General features: G+C 58.3%; 2 protein-coding genes across 2 annotated transcripts in view; both read right to left on the bottom strand.

Annotated features, from left to right (window-relative positions):
• Positions 1-4,291: 4,291 nt before the first annotated feature.
• F2RL3 (F2R like thrombin or trypsin receptor 3) lies at positions 4,292-6,064 on the bottom strand. The gene is made up of 2 exons (XM_053912081.1): positions 5,951-6,064; positions 4,292-5,699 (listed from the first exon to the last, which is right to left on the bottom strand). Exons 1-2 carry the CDS (start codon positions 6,057-6,059, stop codon positions 4,630-4,632), a joined length of 1,179 nt encoding a protein of 392 aa, XP_053768056.1. The 5' UTR covers positions 6,060-6,064; the 3' UTR covers positions 4,292-4,629.
• Positions 6,065-11,186: 5,122 nt separating this feature from the next.
• Positions 11,187-18,025, bottom strand: part of SIN3B (SIN3 transcription regulator family member B) — a 36,224-nt gene continuing 29,385 nt past the window's right edge. The window contains exons 15-19 of the mRNA XM_045195724.2: positions 16,032-16,205; positions 15,589-15,681; positions 14,029-14,123; positions 13,114-13,318; positions 11,187-12,948 (exon numbers count right to left, since the gene is read on the bottom strand). Of these exons, the coding sequence (XP_045051659.2) occupies positions 12,718-12,948; positions 13,114-13,318; positions 14,029-14,123; positions 15,589-15,681; positions 16,032-16,205 (798 nt within the window). The 3' untranslated portion in view covers positions 11,187-12,717. The remainder of the gene's footprint in view (positions 12,949-13,113; positions 13,319-14,028; positions 14,124-15,588; positions 15,682-16,031; positions 16,206-18,025) is intronic.

The raw sequence follows: 18,025 nt of genomic DNA, 5'->3' as shown, positions 1-18,025 counted from the left end.
AGGGGTCCCTTCTCCCCAGCCACATCCATGCAGCACACATCAGGGAGCAGCCTGTGTGTGCAGTGTGCGGCTGAGGGAGCCCCCCACCCCGAGGACTAGGCCCCAGGACAGGCCTGCTCCTGAGGTGCACGGGGCTTGGGACCGCTGTTCAAGAAAATATTCCTGACACACAGCAGGCTGGTTCTGTTCAAGGGGGTGGGTATCGAGACAGGTAGAGGGAGCCTTGCCTTGGGGAGAGACGTTGGCTCCGACTCTGAATGCAAGAAGTGGGGATTTGTAGCCAAGGAGCTGGATGGGGTGGTCAGTGGATGGAAAATGACTCAGAGGAAATGTCGGGGTGAGGGGGGGCCTGGCTGAACCAACCTAACAGGATTCTTGCTGAAGGCAGACTGGGAGATCAGTCATCATCCCAGGGGTGGGGGCAGGGGAGGGTGGATGGGGGGCGGGGGAGGCCCCTGATTAGCTATGAGGGTGATCGGATATGGAGGGTGGGAGTTCTGGCTAACCTGACTTAGGATTCTTGCTACACTTGACAGTAGTGAGATGTACACAGCGGTCCAAGGCTGGAGATCTGGTTGAAAAAGAGCCCAGAGGAGCCTGTGTGGAGTTGGGTCAGGGAGGGGACCTTTGTCACCCCAGCGGGGGTGGTCAGACCACAGGAGAGCCCTGCGGGGTGAGGCTGGGAGGGGACTTCTGAGCAGACTTCCCAGAGGGGGCCAAATCTTATTTTAATCCTCACCCGAAGATATTTTAGAGAGTTGAAAGAGAGAGAGAGAGAGAGAGAAACATTGATCAGTTGCTTGAAGTACTCCCTGACCGGGGATCAAACCTGCAACCTAGGCATGTGTCCTGACCAGGAATTGAACCCACAGCCTTTTGGTGTACGCGAAGATACTCCAACCATCTGAGCCCCCTGGCCAGGACAAGGAGGCCTATCTTTTGGGTGTACATTACAGCAAACTCAACTCAAGAGGTTATAGCAGCAGGTCGAGTTACCAGCTCAGTCATGTGCCCGGTCTGGGCTGGCTGTGCTGTCAGGCCTCAGGCTCTGTCCTCTGAGCTCCGACTTCCTGGAGGAATCTCTTAGCCACCCCATCCCAGTGGCAAAGGCCGATTCTAATGCCCAATCAGGAAGCCCAGCAAGAATGCTTCTCCATCGGCACCAACCAAAGCCCCAGAGCTTCAGGGGTGCTTCATCTGGTACCAGGCAGTGGGTTTAGTCCATGAGCATTTAATATAATTATTGATAAGGCTTCTGTTGGAATATTTTTGTTTTGTCCCACCTGTTCCTCCCTCCATGCTCTCTTTTGGATTAACCGAATATATTTTTTAGAATTCCATTTAATTTAGGTAGTATCATTTAGCCTTGTTTTTGTGTTAGTGGTAGCTTTGGGGATTACGACAGTCATCCTTAAATTTTGCAGTCTATTCGGGGTGAGTACTGTACCGCTTTGTCAGCAACGTATCACCTTTGAAGTCGAGTGTCGCCGTGTTTTGGCCTCACCCACCCTTCATGCCGTAGCTGTCACATGCACAGCTAAACGCTCCCGGGCGCTGCCGCCCGCTTCCGTACCTGCCAGCTCTTTCCAGTGCCTTCTGAGGGGGTCTGCTTTTGTTTTTGTTTTTGTTTGGTGGGGGGTTGTCAAACTTTTAAATCTGAGGTCATCATAGGTTCACACACAGTTGTAAGAAATAACACAGCCCACGCTGGGGTGGCTCAGTGGATTGACCGCCGGCCTGCGAACTGAGGGGTCACTGTCAGGGCACTTGCCTGGGTTGTGGACCAGGTCCTGGTTGGGGGTTCTTGAGGGGCAACTGATGGATGTTTCTCTCCTCTGTCTACCCCTCCTTTACTCTCTCTAAAAAATCAATCAATCAATCAATTAAAAAAAAAAAAACCTACAAAGATCCCAGTTCCCTCCCACCTCCTCACCTTGCAGAACTAGAACACAGTGAGACACCGGGGAGCTGACACGCATACAGTGCACCGGTCTTGTTCCTCTGTCACCACGCCCACAGGCGCTCACCTGCATCTGAGTCTGCAAGCCCTCCCGTGTGGATTTGGGTAACCACGACCCCAGGCAAGACACAGAGCAGCTGCTCGCCTCCAGGGTCCCTGTTGCTGCCTTTTGTAGCCACCCTCATCCCTGCCCCGCCTGCCCTCCTCCACAGAAGTGTGGAGTGTGTCACTTCTGAGACCGGCTTCCTCCCTCAGCAGAGATGCGTCCTGCGGTTTTACGTATCAGTAGTGCCTCTTCACAGCTGAGTGGAGGTCCGCAGATCGTTTTTCGATTTGGCTAGTGGTCCCACACAGGCTGCTCAGCTCTTCACGAGGTGACAGCCCCCCGTGAGCTGTGCTGTCTCAAAGGGCCAGGGCTGCGCCGCGTGGAGGCGGGGTTGGGGAAGAGGGCTCAGGGTTCCCCAAGACCTGCCAGCCCACAGTGACTTTCTCCTTCTCTCTCCCTCAGTCAGAGCAGCTTCTCTTCCTGATGCTCCCGGCAGGACCTGATCTGGCTGCTTCCCGTTCCTGTCCCTCTGCCGGAAGGGGACCACTGACCGCAGAGCTCCCTTGACTGCCTGGTGGGCCGTTGGACCCTGCCCCAGGTGACCCCACCTCCAAATGCATCCCATAAACCCAACTGCAGAGACCTGACCTGCCTGACAGGTGACTGGCCTCCTGGCGACCCAGCCCCCACCTCTACAGGAGGGAAGGCCTTTGTGAGGGAGGCTGGAGGCCCTTTGCCCCCGACTCCCCAGCTGCAGCTGGAGCTCCGGGTACCCCAGCCTCCATCCCGGGGCTGGACCTCCCCTTTCTGCGGACCAGAGCAGCTTCCTCAGCCAGGCATTCCGCTCTGGGGAGGAGAGATGTTTCCGGGAAGAGCTCACGGCCTAAGGACTGTTTCTGAGAAGACGCGACTCCAGACAAATCAAGGACATAGCATCCGTGCCCTCCTCAGCAGCTTTGAAATGAAACAGGCCGCCTTTCTCCAAAATGCACAGCCCCAGACTCCCTTTGGGGACCCGGGCTGCTGAGTGCCCCCAGGCCCTGCACTGTACCAGCACTGTTGCAGGAAGTCCCCACATCCTCTGCCCAGTCTGGCCCACGCGGTACCTGAACGTTTCGTCTTGGGCAGATGCACCTGGTCCTTACTGCTGTTGAGGCCTCACCCCTGAAACCCTGGACCCTGCACCCCACCTGGAGGACCACCCCCTCTGCAGCCCCGCGGTGGGTGCCCTGCTCCACAACCCATGGAAGCCGCATGCTCAGAGTCGCCTCCTGCCAGGGCCCTCCAGCTCTGCTCTGATTCCCTTTGTAACCCTCAATCCGCCTGTCTCCCCACCTCCCACCCCCAGGTGGTATTTATTTCAGAGACCCCTCCAGGGCCTGAGGTGGCAGCCCCGCCCATTTCCCATGCCCTGGCCCCTGCAGTCTATGAGGGACAGGTCACTGGCCTAGGCCCCGTTTTTCAATCGCTGGAGGCCCTGGTATAACAAAAGCTAGTTTCCAGAGTCACTGACAGGCTCTGGCCTTTTGGGGGCCAGCCCCAAAAGCTAGAGTCCCAGTTCCCATCCGGCGCCCAGGCCTCTGTTCCTTCATCAACAGCCCAACCTTCCAGGGCAGGGTGGGGGGAAGGGGGTTGCACACCTGCACCCCAAGATGATCAGATTCCTGGGTATTTGTAAGAAATTGCACCCCTACAGAGACGTCCCAGCGTCCCCACTCAGGCTCCCCCAGTTGGTGGCGTCTTAGTACGTTAGCACCCAGGCCACTGCCATCAGGGCACTTCCCTGGTCTTACACTTCCCCAGGGGGTGTGTGTGTGCCTGTGTGCATGTGTGTGTGTGTCCCAGGGCTGCCCAGCTCAGTTTCCCTGGATCAGACACAGGCCCAGTGTGGAGTTCAGGGAATGACCTCTGTCCAGGGAGGTTTGCTGACCCCCACAGCTGATGCCTCGGTGGCTCTTGACAACCAGTGCTGCTCTCAGGTGCGAAGAGGGGGCGTGGCAGCTGCCTTTCCCTGTGCGGTGTCTCCCTCCCACCCAGCTCAGAGCAGGTGGTAAACAGCTGGGGGTCGCGGGGCCGGAACTGCTAACTAGGTCCCCACTGCCTGGGCCACCAGGGGGCGAGAGGGCCTGAGCCTTCTGGGTGGGGTTCTCTAGCAGGTCCAGTGCAACACGCGAGGGTGCTGGCTGGGCCTAGAATCTGCATTTAACCCGTGTTGGTTTCCCGGGGCTGCTGTAACCAAGCAGCACAAGCCAGGTGGCTTAAGACAACAGCAATTTATTGTCTCAGTTCTGGGTCCTTCTGCAGGGCCTGAGGGAGAGTCCCTCCCAGGCTCCTCTCCTGGCTTCCAGTGGCTGCCAGCAACCTTTGGTGTCTAAGCTGTGGCCATGATCTCTGACTCCATGGTCACATGGCCTTCTTCCCTGTGTCCTCGTGTCCTCTTATAAGGACATCAGTCATACAAAGTTCAGGGCCAAGCCTGCCTCAGCGGGACCTCATCTTAACTAATTCCACCTACACAGACCCTGTCTCCAAACAAGCTCATGAGCTTCCTAGTGCATGTGAGTTTGGGGGGAGGCACAATTCACCCCACTGCAACTGCTCTTCGTTGCCACCTGAGGGGCTGTCACACAAGTGAGGAGGACCAGGTGCCCATCCCCCGGCTGCGCCCCTCCCTGGAGGTCGTGGAGGAACTCCGCACCCAGCAAAGCAGCGCCTCCCACACCTTGTCCCTGAATTCGGTGGACACGTAGTAGTAGACAAAGGGGTCCACGCAGCTGTTGAGGGTGCTGAGCGCCAGGCTGGGCACGTAGGCTGCGTACAGGTTGCCCCGGGCCTCTGGGCCTGGGTCCGAGTAGTGCAGCAGCAGCAGCACGTTGCTGGGCGCGAAGAAGACCAGGGCGGAGGCCAGCACCAGTGCGGTCAGCCTCAGCGCGTGGCTGTAGCGGCGGCCCCCGGCGGCCAGCGCGCACAGTGCGGCCCCGTGGCACAGCAGCATGGCCATCAGGGGCAGGAGGCAGCCGAGCACCGCCAGGCAGATGAAGGCCGGTCGCCAGTAGGAGAGCTGGGCACCCATGGGCAGCACATCGTGGCAGAGTACGTGGTCTGAGCGTGACAGCTGGTAGGTCTGCCGCTGCAGCCCCAGGGGCAGCGCCAGGGTGGCCGCCGCCAGCCAGGCCACAGCACAAAGCCCGGTAGCCAGGCGCGGGCCTCGCAGGATGCGGGAGCGCAGTGGGTGAACCACGGCCAGGTAGCGGTCCAGGCTGATGGCAGCCAGCAGCAGCACGGAGCAGTACATGTGGCCATAAAGTGCGGCTGTGTCCAGGCGGCAGGCGGCCTCCCCAAAAGGCCAGTGCTGGCCCTGGAGATGGTAGGCGATGCGGGGTGGCAGGGCCAGGGCCAGCAGCAGGTCAGCAGCTGCCAGGTTCATGAGCAGCACTGTGGATGGCAGCCGAGGCACCCGTGTGGCCAGCACCCACAGTGCCAGGCCGTTGGCGGGCAGCCCCACCCCCAGGGCCAGCCCGTAGAGAGCGGGCACCAGCCTTGTGGGCACCCAGCCTAGCAGCAGCGCCCGAGAGCTATCCCAAAGGTCCAGAGTGTTGCTGTTGTTGGCACAGGACCAGCTGGGGAAGCTGCGCGGGAGGGATGGGCACAGGGTTGCCACCTGGGGCTGGGTCCAAGGTCCCAACGTGCCATCTGAGGGAGGGAAGGGGGTGGAGGCTCTGAGAACCCAGGCATCATCCTTTGCCCTTCAACCAGTCCCTCCTGCTCGATGGTACTCCCCCACCCAAGGGCTGCAGTCCAGGCCCCAGCTCCTAGGAGCCCCCAGGATACTGGGGCAGAGCTAGACATGACATGGAAACCCCCAGCCCCATGGGCTCCTAGTCCCCTCTGCCCATCCATGATGCCTCCCCGCCAGCCCCCAGGCAGTGACTGAAGTCACTCACCATCTCCTCCCTCTGTGTTCTCGTCCTCGTCGTAGACACTGGGGGTCTGGGTACCACTCTCAGGGCTGAACCCCAGTGTCAGGGGCCACAGCAGCAGGAGCACCCACATGCTATCAGGGCTGGGCGCCGGCTGCTCTGGGCTCTCCAGGCTTCAGCCAACTGGCCTTGGGTTTCCTGTCTGCTGGACGCCCCCTGCCAGCTTCCTGAATGCAGGCGAAGGAGGAGACAGGGCCCAGTAAGATAAGCCAGCAGCTTCTGCCCCCAGCCAGCTTGTGGCAGGCCCACAGATGACCCGAGGTGGCCTGGTAGCCAGGGCTACTTTTTCTGGCAGAGATGCCTCATGGGACCCAAGTACTGGGCCAGTAAGGTAGGGGAGGAAGTCCGGGCCTGCAGCCCCTGTCCAGCCCGGGAAGCCTCTGTGGGCCAAGTGAGCAGTTCCTGCTGGCCAGTCACAGCTGTCACAGCAGCCCAGCCTCCAGGTCATGTCCCCCATAAGGAGCTCATGGCCTTTCCTGAAGCCATCCCCCACGTCCACTTCTTGTCTCTCTCTGGTGGGCAAGACTAGAGTCCTGCCTTCCAGGTCATAGGTCAGAGCTGGTGAAGGACCCCCACCTTCGCACATGCACCCAAGCCCCTAGGATCTTTGTGGAGGCCACTCCACCTTCTCGCTGCCTCAGCCATGCCCCAGCACGGCTCCCTGGGCAGGCGCAAAAGGAGGCGCAGGGTGGGAAGGGGCCTTGCGAGTTGGGTTGGAGGTGTGGACCTTAGCCAGAGCCCTGACCCTGTGGCCTCGCATGGACTATCTGAGGGTAGCCTGGTGCTGCCTCCTCTGGGAGCTCCTTCTGCTTCTGCCCTGGCCCCACCTCAGCCTGGGGCCCTAGGAATGGCTGGGAGAGACGGTCACAGCCACATCTGAGCCTTCAAGGGAGGCAGCCAGCCTGCCCAGGTCAGGAGGCCACCTGGACCACTTCCCGGGGGCCTCCTTCCTCTGGCCCCTCCACGTTCCTGCATTCCGATGGGGGTCCACTGTGCAGATGAAGGAACTGAGGCTCAGAGGGGAGGGTACTCCTCTCTCCTGCACACAACCCCCTCATTCCCCTCCAGGGCTTAGAGGGGCGCCCAACAAGTCCTGCCCTGGGGAGCCACGAACTGGGGGTTCTCGACCCTAGTGGTCTGTGCTGGGGCATGGTGGCCAGGGGTGTGTCTGGGAGCAGAAGGACCCCAAAGGGGGGGTGGGGGTCAAGGAAGAAGAAAGGACAAAGGGTGGGAGAGGAGGTCAGATGTGGTGTGTCTCGGCACACGAAGCCCTAATCTAGTCAACTGCAGGAAGTGACTGAGCAATTCAGGCCTTCGGAGTGGCCAGAGGCTGAGATGCTGAGGTCCCTGCCCCCAGCCCCGGGGTGAGGGGGACAGAGGCCTGGAGCAGTCGTGCTGGGCAGGGGTCTCAGCCAGGAGCTGTCCTGAGCAGTCTCCACCAGGGACTAATTCAGCCTAGGCCCATGTCTCTGGGCAACGCATGACCAATGACACCCTCAGTACAGGAAAACTGGGATGGGGACGCCCTGCCACCCTGCAGGAAGCCTGGGCAGGGGAAGCTGGCGGCTGGTGATGCCAGACCAGGGCAGATCAGGGCCCCCCAGGAGGGCAGTTTGACCCAGGAGTTCTGTGTCTAGGAATTTACAGCGGACACCCCCATGAAGGAGCACATCTATACAGGGGGGTACCCGCAATGTAGGGCAGGGGGTGCCCATCGGCAGTGTCCCCACCATGGAGACAACCCTGGGCCAGGAGTCGGAGGGACCCCAGATGGGGCAGGCGGAGGTGCAGGCTGCCATCCTGTCCCAACTGGGTGCTAACCTCCCTTGGGGACCCTGAGGCAACTGCCTTTGCAAAGAGGGACTTAGGCCTCTACTTTTTCTCCATGTGCTTCTTTGTACAACACATGTGTTGCTTTCCTTAAAAACTTATGTTTTTAAAAAAAGCAAAAAGGTCGCTTCAAAATGGAAGGAAATTCTGTCACATGACACATAGATGGACCTTGAGTAAAATAAGCCGGACACAAAAGGACAAATACCGTATGATCCCACTTACGTGGGGTCCCTAGCGGAGTTAGGTCCACAGAGACAGGAAGTAGGTGGTGGGTGCCGGGGGTGGGGAGGGGGTGTTACCGCCTAGTGGGGGAAGAGCTTCTGTTTGGGAAGATGGGAAAGTCCTGGGCGGGAATGGTGGGGGGCTACACAACGATGTGAGTGTAATGGGTTGGCCAAAAAGTCCATATGGTTTTTTCCGTAAAATAAAAGATACATTTTTCATTTTCACCGATAACTGTATTGATTTAGCTATTTTGAGTATGCCAGCTCTCTCCCATGTGGTAGAATGTTGATTGTTCTCAATCAATGTCTCGATTTGATCACTACCAGCTTCAACTGGCCTGCCTGACCGTGGAGCGCCGTCTGGTGAGAAGTCTCCAGCGCAAAACTGCTCGGACTTTTGACGCGTTCGACCAGTCACAGCCCCCTCTCCACACCCCGCACACACCTTTTCTGGTGTTTCAGTTGCCTTTTCACCTTTCTGAAAATACTAAAGCATAATACGCTGAAAATGTTGCTTCTTTTCTTCCATCTTCACTATTAAAATGGCTGCACAAACATTCACCCATTTTGGTGTTTTTTTTAAATGCACGCTGATGTGACAGCTGTCACATCACACAATCCAACACAAGTGTTTCGAATGGAGTTAAAGACAGCTAAGCGCAGCTGGAGCCATCGTACGGAAAAGAACAAATGAACTTTTTGGCCAGCCCGATACTTAATGCCACTGAACTGTCCACTTACAAATGGTTAATGTGGGCCCTGGCTGGATGGCTCACTTGGAGTATTGTCCTGTACGCCAAAAGGTCACAGGTTCAACCCCCAGTCAGGGCACACACCTAGGCTTTTGGGTTCAATCCCAGGTTAGGGCGTCTATGGGAGGCAACTCAGGGTTGTTTCTCACATCAATGTTTCTCTCTCTTTTTCTTCCTCTCTAAAATCAGTAAAAACATATTCTCAGGTGATTATTAAAATAAAAGTCAATGTGGTAAATTTTACTTACCAAAATTTGAAACTTCTTAAATGATGAAGAAATGGCTGACAGGCCCGACTCAGTCACCAGTCCTGGGTGTCCTGACCCTCCAGCCCCTGGCCCGAGGCCAACCCTCCCACTGCCCCCGCCCCACCCTGCCTGCAGCGGGAGGTGGGCCTTGCACCCGGCACTTCTCAGGGTGGCCATCTTTAGGGGCGTGTGTTTTCTTTATGTTGGTGCTGGATGGGTACCCCGTGTGCCTTCCCCACCCCTCACCCTGGGCTGGGCCCTGTGCTGTGAGCAGGGTTGCTCACCCACTGCAGTGACCCAAGAGGAGGAGGCAGTGACTACGTCTTGCCGGGTGCGGGGGTTTGAAGTCTGGCCCTCCCAACCCCAGGTGGCCCTGCGCTTCCTCCCCAGGCCCCAAATCTGAGTCCCCTCAACTGTACTGCAGCCAGGACACCCACACCCAGGGCGAGGGGCTGGAGAACCCGGGGCGGAGTGCAGTGGGGATTCCAGAGGCTATCATCGCTCAGGGAGTCCTCCCCTAACACCCAAGTACCTGCAGGCTTCTACCAGGAAGTGCCCACCCCTACTGGCCCCACCCCCATCAGGGGCCTCCTGAGACTAATTCTAGGTCCATTTATTTGCCTTTTAGAACCACCAGCCTCATTCTCAGCCAGAACATCAGGTGTGAAGTCCTAGTTGTACCTTACGAACAGCCAGCAAGACAAACACCCCTCTAATAACAGAGTAAATGTTCTTTGGGTCCCCCCGAGCTCCCGATGCAGCACACAGCCCCTCTCTACCACACTGGGGAGGGCAGCCCGCCTGGGCCTACAGCCCCCCTTCCCGCACCTGAGGAGGTACAGGGGGAGGCGCAGGATAGTGAAGAGGGAGCGCTGCTGTATGAATTTGGGCTGATCTTTCTTTCACTGTGGCCTAATCCCTTGCCAAGGACACAGTGGCCCAGGACAACAGGCCCTTAAGGTCTGGTGCTTCCCAGGGCAAGGAGTCCAGGCAGCAATCTGGTCTCCCCTCAGGGCCAGGCCCCTATCTGCAGTGGTCACGGTCCCTCCCCAACATAGAGCTGCTGTCTTCCAGGACAGCAGGAGACCGTCAGTTTTCAGTTGCTGTCTAGCAACCTGACCACGGTCACAGGGCACCTGAGGGCAGGGACCGGTGGGGATGTCCATGGGGGTGGGAATCCTGGGGCTCTATCAGAGCTCTGCCCACACAATGGGACCCCCTTCAGTCTGCTCTCAGGGGACCCAGCGCTCTTCACGGGAGCTGCAGCAGCCACTGTTTGCACACCGAGGCCTCTCAGCGATTCAGACCGAGGAAGGTCAGTGCACGGGCACAGAGGCAGCCTGAGCACCCCTGACGCGGGCTCCAGGGTAGGAGGAATCTAACACAGAACAAGCCTCTAAGTTCCCTGCTACCCTGCACATGTGGGGAAATGCACATGAAGGGTCCCTGGGAGGTCAGGACAACTCCTGGGAGGGCTGGCCAGGTGGCAGGGCAGTGCCAACTGAGAGCAGGAACCTGACAGGACTGGCATGGCGCTGGCAGGGCTGAGGGGAGGGGGAGGTACAGGATGCAGCTGGTTCCTCTGCAGAAGTAGAGGTGTCAGCTAAGAGGCCCCTGAGCAGAGGTGTGGGCAACCCCATCCTTAAGGAGTGGGAGCAGGCCAGGGGTGAGGGGGTCCCAGAGATGTCCACAGGACAGTCAGTGACAGGGGAAAAAAGCAAGAGGTAGGAGGGTGGTTTTGTGGACCCGAGGAAGCAAGTCCACCACCCGCCCAGGCCTCCCACATCCCTCCTCAGCACCTGGCCTCCGGCAGGGAAAGCTCAGAGCCAACATCAGGCCCTGAAGTTGGTTTGGATACACAACGCTAGAAGGAAACACTTGGCATTTCTAATGAATATAAAACCTGAATTGGGACGAGTATTCTAGAAAACGCTCTAGTTTGGGGGTGGAGCACCACCCCACGGGGAACGTGACCTCCTGCGCAGGGAAGCTGCTAGGGCTCTGCAGGCGAGGTCTGGGAACAGCTAGGTGCCAGGAGCTGCTCCCTGTTGGTTCTGGCGCCTGGACTCACAGCTCGGGCGGGGTATGGGGTGGGGGGCCGCCCTGGGGTTGATCGCAGGAAAAACGGATGGAATCTCACAGCTTCAGGTCAATACTTAATTTTTAACATTAATGTGCAAATAAATAGAAAAGGAAACTACAATCAAAACAGCTGCAAAGGAAGTCTAAGCCCCAGAACAGAAATTCTTCAGAAATGAAAGGGCTGCCTAGAAGCATGCAGGGTAGGGGCTGGTGGGAGGGGAGCTGGCAAACACCCCAGCCCCACTGAGGCACAGAGGGGCGGCCTGAAGGGGCTGGTCCAGGAGTTCTGGTAAGTTCCCTTCTTACAAAACAAGGGCTTGGACAAAGTGCCTGGGTTACACTTGAGAACACGCTGGCAGGGAGACCCTGGGGGACACGCGGACCCTGGCCCTGGAGTCAAAGGCTTCATAAACCTTCAGTTCCACAGGTAACTTCTAGAAACACAGCCCCACCTTGGGAACAGTGAGTTTGGCACAGCTCAGCTGCAGGATACGGAGCACTGCGGGTGGCGGCAGGGAGGCCACGCAGGGACTGTTTTGGGCCCACCGGCCAGCGGTACGATGTTGCCAGGGCTTCTCCAGGGGCAGGAAGTTTGGGCGTTCTTGGCACAGAAAGCCTTGGAGGCCTCTACAGGACAGCTGCCTCAGCCCTCACACATGTGCCCTCCCCGGGTGGCATCTGCAGGAACAGCAGTGGCGGGGTGGGTATGAGGAGCGCTCTCACTCCCCAAGAAGCTGTGGGACTTGGTTGTTGCGAAAGTTACAACCACTAAGAAGGTGTAAAGGGATAAATATGTGTGCGCATCTATGTTATTTCTAGAACGTCCATCTTAGGTACAGAATCCTGCCCTGGGGCCCCCCCAACGTGGGCCACTTGAACATGGTGGGAGTGTCGGGCCAAGTCCTGTCCCTGACAGACCCAGAGGCCGGCTACTGGATCAACACAGGGTTTGGTGTATCCGTTTTCCATAGTGGGGTCTTCTAGGCCATTCTGGTGCCCTTGCCCACCCCACACCTAGCAGAAAGGGCTTGTACGGCTTATAAAATGAGGAGGACCTGAGCACCAGCTGATGCCAACACTGTCAGATATAGCCACTGCCCAGCTTGAGAAGTTTCTGGAAGGTTTCCAAACCACTTGGGAAGGACACACTTTTCAAGCAGGTCCCCGGCCCAACTCCTTCTATGCCAACCCTTCCCAACCATGTGCCCTCACAAGGATCGTCACTGACTCTCCCAGATGTCCCGTGCACGAAACGACCAGCACAGCCCCACCCGGCAGGTATGTGAACACAACTGCTTGTCATCAGGCAGCACGTGGATCCTCCCCTTTCTGCCGGGGACTGAGCCTCAAGTTCAAGTGAAGGGGTTTCAGGTTTGGCACAGGACTAGCCCAAAGGAAGCTGGGGAGCTGCGAGGGATGGTAGCGTGGGGCTGCAGCCGACAGAACCCCCTTCCCTGGAGCTGGCAGCCTGCAATGGCAAGGCTGGGGATGCTCTCCTTCCCTCAGGTAGTTCATGAAAATGCCCTTGACTGACACCTAGGCTGAGGACGTAACCACACCAAACTGCGTGTCGTGATGGCTGCTCGGGTGCCTCAGGGGGACGCAGGACGGCGGCTGTACTGCACGCGGTAGCGGGTCACAGGGAGGCCGTGCACGTGGGCCGTCTCGCAGATTGTCTTGCAGGGCACCATGTCCTCATCCTCTTCGCCCATCAGCCAGTCCTGCACCAGGCTGGCCGCCTCCACGGTCACGTTGTCCTCCAGCCAGCGGCTGTGCCACTCCTCGAAGTGCTGGTGGTGCCGCAGCAAGACCAAGGGCTGCACCTGCAGGCAGAGGGTGGGGTGGAGTCAAGAGACCCAGGTGCCCACAGCCAGCTGTGGGCTGGACCCAGGTCCCCGTTAGATGGCCATGGATTGGATCACAGGGGCCAAGGCAACCCCCGTGGGCTGTGGGCTAGACCAGTTCCCAGGACAGGGCAAGAGAGGCACCTGCTTGGCACGGCACAGGGTCCCCCGGCGGTACATGTAGTCCTCAGAGTTCACAATGAACATCATCTTGTGGGAGCTGAGCTTGAAGCGGCAGTCTACGTTGCAGGCGCTCTCCACCCCCACCAGCCGCTTCCAGGAACTCTTGGCCTCACCACGCAGGGCCCGCACCTGCTCGCACTGCCACCTGCGGAACTTCTTGAGGTTCCTGGGGGGTCAGAGGAACATTTGCAGACCAGGAAATCCTTGGCTGGATTTCCCAGGAGTCAGGGAGATGCAAATCAAAGCAAAACAAACCCTTCAACCCAGTGAAAGCCAACTCCACACAACACAGGTGCTGGCAACCCCGGGGTAGGGGGCCCCTGGCCAGCCCTGCCGGCTCCTCTCACTTGCTTCCCATGTCTCTCCAAAAGGGGGACCCCCTCATCCAGCGTCTCCCCTCCCTGCTTCCACTCTCCCAGATCCGGTTTTCTCTCTGTCTCATCAGTGGGCTTGAGTCTCCACCCTCAGCCTGGTCCCCACTTGGCAAGGGGTTCCCACTCAAATCTAAACACCCACCAATAACCCCCACTGATCTTAAAGTCCGCTGTCTCAACCTGGCCTGAGACGAGATCTGACCTGGCCTGGTCCCCGGTCCTGGGTCTGAGGGTGGTACTCCTGCCTCTAGCCTGATGGCTGCCATTTCCAGCAGCTTCTCCCTCCAGGCTGTTACCCCCTCCTCCCAGACCCTCTGCTCCCTTAGGCAGGGCGGCCCCCTCCTACCTTCCTTGTCCTGGGATTACTGGTCTGCTTATCCCAGACCTCAGGGGGGCAGGACCACACCTCGCACACATCAGGCGCCCAGTAAGTGTTCCCAGACAGAGAAAACCGTCGTTCGGCCTCAATTAAAGACACGGACCTCCCTGAGGCTCCTCTCACCTCTGCAGGAACACGGGCTTCAAGAGGAAGCCCTCAGTGGGTGAGCTGGATGCACCCTCGGTCCCCACATACTGCTCCACGTACCGAGCCAGGTGCTGGGGGAACAGAGGGGGCCATGCTGTGACTTCCCACACAAAGGGCTCTCAGCCAGGACCCTAAGCTCAGGGCCCGCAGGGAAGATGCTCGCACCCCACCCTGGCTGTGGAAGACCGTGTGTGTGACAGGGACCCTCAACTGCTGCTGGGGCAGGATGTGGTAACTTGTGGCATTGTGTGCTGAACTGGAGAAACCCCTGCTGCGTAATGACCTGTTCACCGTGTGGTTAGGTCCACAAGGGAGCGGGGAGCCCATGCGGAGGGAAGTGGGATCCAGGAGTGGACATCAGGACACAGAGTAGAAAGAGAGAAAAACCAAGTCAGAGATGGGAGTGAACAAAAGGTGGGGCTGGCAGGGGCCACACAGGTCCAAGGTGGGCGTGGCTGGTAGTGTCCAATGACCCTTCATTTGCTCACCGCCCTGTGAAAGCCACAGGCTCCTCCAGACATGAGCTGGAAACTTCTAGAAGATGCAGGGTATGCAGACCTCCCCCCTCACTCATCTTGAGAAGAGTTTCCTATACGGAGAGTCCTGAAGCAGTGCAAGGAAGGGAGCCCCCGTGGCTGTGCGGAGCGTCGGGTGGGCCCTGTTCCCAGTGGGGCAAGGGCACCCAGTGTCACCACACCCTCCCGGTTCTCCCACACGAAGCTCCTGAGCGGACATGACGCTGCAGGGCTGCTGGTCCACAGATCCTGGCTGTGTGACTCAAGGTCAAAAAAGCAGCAAGAGAAATGCTACTTTTTTGGTATCCTTACTTATTTGGTTACAGGCTGCTTGACCCATGAAGAGGTTCTGATGTAGCTAAGTGTCAGGGGACCGATAGTCATGGTTTGTCTGAGAACGAGCAATTCTTGAGATGTGGAACTTTTGGTGATAAAACCTGGGAATGTCCTAGGTAAATTGGGATGAGCTGTTCACTCTTTTGAATTGAATTGAGTCCCTGAGAAAGACACGCCTAAGTCCTATGCCCTGGGCACCTGTGAATGTGACATCGTTTGGAAACAGTCTTTGCAGATGCCACCTAGTTAAGGTGAGGTCACACTGGAGTAATGTGGGCCCCTAAATCCAATGTCTGGTGTCCTTGTAAGGACAGAAAGCAGAGACACGGGAAGATGTCTAATCTAGTGGAACATGTGACTCAGAGTGTGGGCCAGGCAGGTGTCCTCCTGGTGATTGAGGCTGGGGACTGGGATTCCTGAGCTCCATGCGCAGGGAGTGCAGAGGCCACACAGCTCAGGGGAGTGACCGTGCCAGCCACCAAAGGTGGGAGGAGTCAGGAGGCAGGGTTTAGGGAAGAGCGACCTGACCCTCCCACACTGGGTCACACTCTAGACTCCTGAGGGGCTGCCTGCAACTCCAGCCTCTCAGGCCCCCATGGAGAGCGTGTGGCTTGTGCTTGTGCCTGTAGCCGCCCCAGCCCCCATAGCGCTCACAAGTCACAGAGCACGGGGCCATGGTCCTCACCTGGACCTCCACGGGGTCCTCCGACTGGGCTTCCTCAGTGTCCAGGAGCTCAATGGTCATAATCACCTGCCCTTTGCGCTGGAGGAACATCACCTAGGGAAGGTGTGGGGCAAAGCCTGAAGCCACGAGCACAGCCCAAGAAGACACAGGACAACGTTGAAAGGCCATCAATGAGCCTCCTTCAACAGCCTCTGGGCCTAGATCCTTCCTCTAAGGACCACGTGCTGGGTGCCCACCTCATGGGCCCTGGGGTGCCCTCAGAGGCCAGGGCCAGCATCCAGAGGCCCAGGCAAGAAGGTGCATGTCACTGGACCGGCCGCAGCAGTCCAGTCTCAGTCCAGTCCTGCCCCCCAGCCTGAGCATGATGTCTGGCCCCCTCCTGTTCTAGGCGGTCCCCTTGCACCCCCAGCCTCATATGGGGTTGAGCAGGGCTGGCCTCTCACCTTGAAGCAGTTCTCGTCAGCCATGCACCGCTCAGCCTTCCACTGGTAGCTGGTCTCCCTGGCGGCACGGACGCAGCGGGAGGACAGGTTCCCACCAGCGGCACCGCGCTTCTTCTCGTTCAGGTAGAGCTCCACCACCTTCAGACAGACGTCGTCGCTCACGAGGTGGTGCAGCTGGTGGGGAGGGAGAGCCGGTGGGTGCCTGGGGTGTGCGCCCCCGGGAGGGGTGAGCATGGCTCCGAGCACTCCTCCTGCTGGAGTCCCTGCCTCGCCCGGAGAGGACATAGGAAGTCCACAACAGGGAGATGAAGGCCGGGATCAGATGGACCATGCAGAGTGAGTGACGTCAGCAGAGGGTGCAGAGCAGACCAGAGCAGAAAAAACTAGACCAACTCAGACTAGAGCAGACAAGAGCAAACCAGTTCAAAGCAGAGCAGACCAGTCCAAACTAGAAAGGACCAGCAATCCCTGCTTGGGTTTGGGAAACATACAGAACGAACACAAAAGAAAGTGCTCCAAAGTGGGGTTGGTCATTATCTGGATGTGGCGGGAGGAAGGGAGGCTATTTTCCCCAAGTTTCCAGCTACAAACACAGTGAGGTACTGTAACTCCTACAGACACGACAGCAGTAAGGCTAAGGAAGAAAGGACTAACAGAACGAGCTGAGGTGCGGGCCGGCCACGCCACCACTAGCGGCAGCAGACAGGCTGCCAGGCTCAGGACCTTGAGTCCTTCCCCGAGTGTCACACTGTCACGAACAGAGTGACATGTGGGTCTCATTTGGTGCCTGGCCCACAGCAGGTTCCCCAAAACACTGTGCTATTACAGAAAACAAGCGGTGCTGATAGTAATAATGAAAAGAGAGAGGAAAAGGGTGCAGACATGATCCCACCAAGGTGGGTATCAGATGTCAGTGTGCAAGGGCCCCGTGCACAGCTGGCCCAGGGCATTTCCAGTGGGACCTGGTGGACCCTGGCTCTCCCCAGAGCTGTGGCCTATTGGGGGAGACTCAACCCTGAGCCCTGGGGGTACAGCGCTTGGCCTCCTGGACGTGTGTGCAAGGCCCTGTGCATGCTTCTCCATACCCGGGCCAAAGCGGCCACGATTATGGACGGTGACAGGGAGGGAAAGATACACAGCTCAGCAGGCAGAGGGAAACGGGAAGGTTCCTGAAGACAGAAGGATGAGGGGTCAGAACAGAGATGTCAGTTTTGGTTATCTCCTTGTAACTGGAAGACTCAAAAGCCGCGCACTCATCAGTGAGGAAAAGTGGCAAAGGACATGGGTGGGCTCTCCACAGCCAGGACCTCCCGACGGCCGCAGAGGAACAGAAAGGCGCCAACCTCATGAGCCATGGGGGAAAAGCAACATAAACCACGATCAGGGCCCCTGCTCCCCAGGCCCAGGAGGGAGGGAAGAGACAGACATCCGACCCCCAGCTCTGGGCCAGGTGGAGTGCAACCACCGAGAAACCAGAAGCCTCCACAGTGGCTGGCGGGAGTGGAGGAGACTCACAGACGACCACCTGAAGACATGAAGCATTGCTTTGCTCCCAGGGCCCAAATGTGAGCCTGTTCCCTGGAACAGGCCAGGATGAAGGAGCCACAGGCATCTCAGGAAAAAGGAATGTCGCAGAATCACACGACCTGACGTGGCCAGACAGGTGGCACACCCCTCATTTACACACAGCTCCAGAGCAGGGACCCTATCCCAGCCCTCGGGCGCCCACGGGGAGGAGAGGCGGGGGCGGGGGGGGGGGGGGGGGGGGGGGCGGCTGTCCACACGCGAGGTCTGCGCACTCAGGTTTGGGCGCTTTTCTGTGTGTGTGCTCTACCTCAGTAAGGCGTTTCTCAAACCCAGAAGGAAATGGCTTTTCTGGCATGTTCCCACCGACTGGGTGGTGGAGTAATAACATTATTCTTTTCCTGGCTTCTCTTCCGCTTTATGGGAACTGCCTTAGCAGGCCATCAGGAAACAAAAGTGGAACTGAAAAC

Source organism: Desmodus rotundus, chromosome 9, assembly GCF_022682495.2.
Source record: "Desmodus rotundus isolate HL8 chromosome 9, HLdesRot8A.1, whole genome shotgun sequence".
In the NCBI taxonomy this organism is placed as follows: Eukaryota; Metazoa; Chordata; class Mammalia; order Chiroptera; family Phyllostomidae; genus Desmodus; species Desmodus rotundus.
The sequence above is the reverse complement of the archived record's forward strand: the minus strand, read 5'-3'. Positions and strand labels throughout refer to the sequence as shown.

Coding starts and splice junctions, on each gene's coding strand:
- F2RL3 (XM_053912081.1), bottom strand. CDS start 6,059: ATGTGGGTGCTCCTGCTGCTGTGGCCCCTGACACTGGGGTTCAGCCCT. Junction 5,700..5,950: donor GAACACAGAGGGAGGAGATG/GTGAGTGACTTC, acceptor TCCCTCCCTCAG/ATGGCACGTTGGGACCTTGG.